Here is a 4,155-nt window from a genome sequence, read left to right as displayed (position 1 = left end):
CTAAAATGGAAATGACCCTTGGAGAGTTGGTAATCTTGTCATATCTATTCTTCTTGCTGTCTCCTGTTTTTAAAATTTGGTTTTATGAATTATACATGCCATTTTACTTCCGGAGTTTTTTTTTTTTAAGTTCAGGATTAATAAATATAGACAAATATACTTTAGTAAATTGCTTCCTTCTAGGGGTATAGATCACTAATTCTGAAATAATTTTACACATGTAACGAATTAAGAATAACAAAATTAACCCTATAGTGCTGAGTGTGCTGGACTGTGAACTCATGATATGAATATCTATACATTAGTGTTTATATTTCCTATTTCTGCCAAGAGCTCTAGAAATGGTGCTGTCCACGTGCAATGAGCACAGCTAGTGACCAGATCTTGGATGTTAATATCATCTTCCAATAAAAAGTGCCTGTGGTGGGAAAATACAAGTCTTGCATATCTTGAGTCCTGCTTTTGTTTTGTTTTGGGTTTTTTTGTTTTGTTTTGTTTTGCTTTTGCAATACTGGGTCTTAAGTATCCTGCAGTATAAGAAAGTGCTTTCAAAAAAAAAGGCTGAGGGCATGTCACGAGGGTAAAGGAACCAATCTAAGACAGCTCGCAATGACCGAAGCAGGATTAGTTGGAAAGAACAAATAATAGTCATCAACAATGAAACAAATATTCTCTATTCCATATGCTATCTAGTGACTGAACTAATTAATAACTGGGAAGAAGAGACAACACCTCTCTATAGAAGAATCCCAGCTAACAAATGTGGAAGGAAGGAGAGGAGTGGAGAAGTAACATTCAAACACCCAGAGCTACCTCCTGTAAGGGAGACTCAGCAATGGCCAGTACGTGACAGATGAGTGGACAAGGTTTTAGGAACAACAGGACACTGTGTAGTCCAAATATCTCCCAGGAAATAGTGACACTTCTTAACTAAAAGAAAAAAACAGGAGCTTTATAGTGGGAAACACGGCAGACATCGCCTGGCCAAGAGCCTCTGACACAGGGCACTAGCGACACATCACTTCTGGGGCAACCCTCCCAAAACATGATCACCTCCATCTAATGGTGAGGGAAGGGCACAAGGGGACACCCTACAGTTCACATGACAGGTACTCTTCAAAACCTCCAGGCTGAGGAAAGATAAGAAAAGACAGAGGATGTCACCAACTGGAGGTGACTAATGCAACATGGAACCCAGGGTTCAAAGAAAAAAGGCATCACTGGAAAGTGGGTGGAATCGAGGTAGAATCAGTCAGGCAGCCCTGTTTTCTCACTAGTGTTACTGTCCTCCAACTACGCTGGCTGTGAGTGGGGGTAAAGGAAGGGGAAGTCCGGGCTGTGTGCCAAAGTTCCAGGATAAAGCAGCCCAAGACCCCACTGCCGTGACGGCTGGAGCATGTCGCACAGCCATGGACAGTGAATGGAAGAAGCCAGCTGGACTGAAGGCTTAGAAAGGTGTGTGTTTGATTCAGCATACACCCCAAGGAAGTCACCACAGTGTGCCTGCTAAGAGGCAGCAGCAGGCGTGATCCCTGACATCTCTGTGGAATAAGAGGTAAACAACTGGAGGCACAACACAATAGAAGCACACATCAGGAGAGAAGCTGGGGGCCTGGGAGCTTGCTCAGTCGAAGAAGTTCAATCCCAGGTTCCGGAAAAAAAATCAAAAAGGAGAGAGGCTGGGGAGGCAGCAGGTGAGGTGGAGCTGAAGAAGGCACAGCCAGCACCGGGCTTGGGATTGTCAGGTCGTGTGGGAGGACATGAAGCAGGAGGGCGGGCGTAGTATGGGGGAAGCCAGACGGCTAGAGCTGGCATCCACACTGAACTTCGGAACACTGGAAATGGCCTGAGGTGACAGGACAGCAGTTTTTATGAGTGATTTTATATCATTTGTTTTTCCCATTCTAAAAAGACTGAAAAAAAAAAAAAAACTGTTTCATTTATTTTTCCTTTTTGTACTGGGAATCAAACTTAGGACTTTGTACTACCAGGCAGGCATTGCACTGCTGAGCTATTTTTCTGGCTGTTTCATTTAATTCTAAAAAAAAAACCCAAAAAACGATGGTGTAACTAACACAACTTCACTCACAGAGGAGATATGGGGAGTGTAGACATACAACTGGCTCTAAGCTCCTCTGGTGGCTGGTAAATTCTTCACAAATAAAAGTTTTATAGAAAATATTTCTCAAGTAATTAGTTGCAGTAACTATCAAATCTTAGACTGGCATCTGAGACATTTCTTTTTTTTTTTTTGGTTGAACCGGGGATTGAACTCAGGCCCTTGCGCTTGCCAGGAAAGCGCTTATTCTACTGAGCTAACTCCCCGGCCCAACATTTCCTTAATTAGGATAAAATAACTGTAATGCTAGTCTCAATATAAAATACTGTTTCACAGGTGTATCTTTAGGAGGATCAGATGTGATTAGAAACCATATTGATAATTATAATAAATCCATAGGCCTAAACAATGGATTCTTTAAAAATATTTACTTTAGTTATATCTGGCTTTTCTTGGAGACAGGATCTTACTGTATACTGCAGGTGGCCTTGAACTTACTAGTTAGTCCAGGCTGACCTCCAACTCACAGCAATCCTCCTGCCTCAGCCTACTGGGTACTGGAGGTAAAAGCACATGCCACATGATGATTTGTGTTCACTAATCTATATCACTGATAACTCTACTGGAAAAGAGTTTGTCATTTTTATCAATTTAGTAAACAAAAGATTAGTTCAAAATTTAACTTCTTGCTGGGATTAAGTAAGTCATAGTGAGCTTGTTCTGCTGAACAGTACCAAGAGTGCAGCTCTTACCTTCCCTTCCTCCAGGCGCAGCAGGAGGGCTTTATCCCCAGGTTTGTAATCCCTCAGCAGCTCTGCTGAGCGCCAGACTTCCTCAGGGTCAGGAATCCAAACCCTGGCAAACTAGAAGAAAAAAAATCGAAACAGGAAATCAGTTATTTTCCAATGAAACATAAAACATGTCATGCCTTTAATTATAATTAAGCAATTTATGAAAAAAGGAAACTTAGCCAACCTGAAATTCACTTTTTAAGTTGGTTACCAAAAACTGTGTTAGTACCAGTAGCACCATCACTCCCAAGTTTCAAAGAAATGTGTGTTCCCCCAAAAAAGGTAACTTCAAAACTGGTGATTCCTATGGTAAGCGCCACCCAGATGCCCTCGAGGTGGAGTCTGCGCGTGCTGCCTGCTTTCCCAGGGCTGCCTGGGCACGCCAGCTCGGCTGCTCTGCCAGCTCCGCGCAGGGCTTCTCATGCGGTGCTCTCACCCCGTGCTCTGCAAGGCCTTGCCGTCCCCAGCTGACCCGCAGGAGCACCGGGTTCAGAAAAGAGGAAGCCTGTGGCCTGCAGGCACATACATTCAGTTTGTTTGTGTAGCCACATATTTTAATGCTGGGCATCTGCAATTTTCTTTGAGGAGTTCTGTTGCTAACTGTAAAGTGAGAAAAATAAAAAAGTATTCTTATTTAGATTCTGCTCTCCTATTTTATAAAGATGGGGAAAAGTAAAAAAGATACTTTTGGCCAGCAACACGTCTGCATGGCCTCGATGCCATGAAAAAGATGTCTCGATTTCCTCACTGGCGAATCTTCTGCCTCAAATGGATAGATGCTCTCTAGATTTAAGCCAGATGGTTACACAATGAATTCTGAGAGAAAATAAACTACACTAATATGTACGCACCCTTTAGACACCACGCTAAGGAAGCATCTTACATGACCTCCTGTCTTCTCTAGGAATGAATCTCCCTCTCAGGCCCTCAGGCCCAGTTTCACGAACAGGTCACACATGAAAACAGGACACCCGAGATTCAGCTGGCGAAAGGACGACAATCACAGTTGATATGGACAGACTAACCCTGGACTCTAGCCTATAACCTAGTCTTTACATTTTATGTAAATTCACCTCTAGATTTCATTTTTATTAGTGGTCAGGATGCTAATTTACCTAAAATTTCAAGCCCAAGGGACATTCTGGATTGCGTTGTTATAACAGGACTACTTCCCGATGAATTATGATACAAGAGATATTCTAAGAATCAGGAACAAAGAAGTTTTGAAAGCCTGTACATCATAAGCCACTCCCAAATAAAGGAGTTTACATGATTTAGTGATAAACACAGGAATGGAAAAAAGAA

General features: G+C 42.4%; 1 protein-coding gene across 1 annotated transcript in view; it reads right to left on the bottom strand.

The window, feature by feature from the left end:
* The window catches only part of Myo5a (myosin VA), a 132,898-nt gene extending 129,807 nt beyond the window's left edge, over positions 1-3,091 (bottom strand). The window contains exons 1-2 of the mRNA XM_023724058.1: positions 3,035-3,091; positions 2,812-2,922 (exon numbers count right to left, since the gene is read on the bottom strand). Coding sequence (XP_023579826.1) covers positions 2,812-2,922; positions 3,035-3,091 — 168 coding nt within the window. The remainder of the gene's footprint in view (positions 1-2,811; positions 2,923-3,034) is intronic.
* Between the last annotated feature and the right edge of the window lie 1,064 nt (positions 3,092-4,155).

This window comes from Octodon degus, unplaced genomic scaffold (genome assembly GCF_000260255.1).
Source record: "Octodon degus isolate 3935 unplaced genomic scaffold, OctDeg1.0 scaffold00105, whole genome shotgun sequence".
NCBI classification, from domain to species: domain Eukaryota; kingdom Metazoa; phylum Chordata; class Mammalia; order Rodentia; family Octodontidae; genus Octodon; species Octodon degus.
The sequence above is the reverse complement of the archived record's forward strand: the minus strand, read 5'-3'. Positions and strand labels throughout refer to the sequence as shown.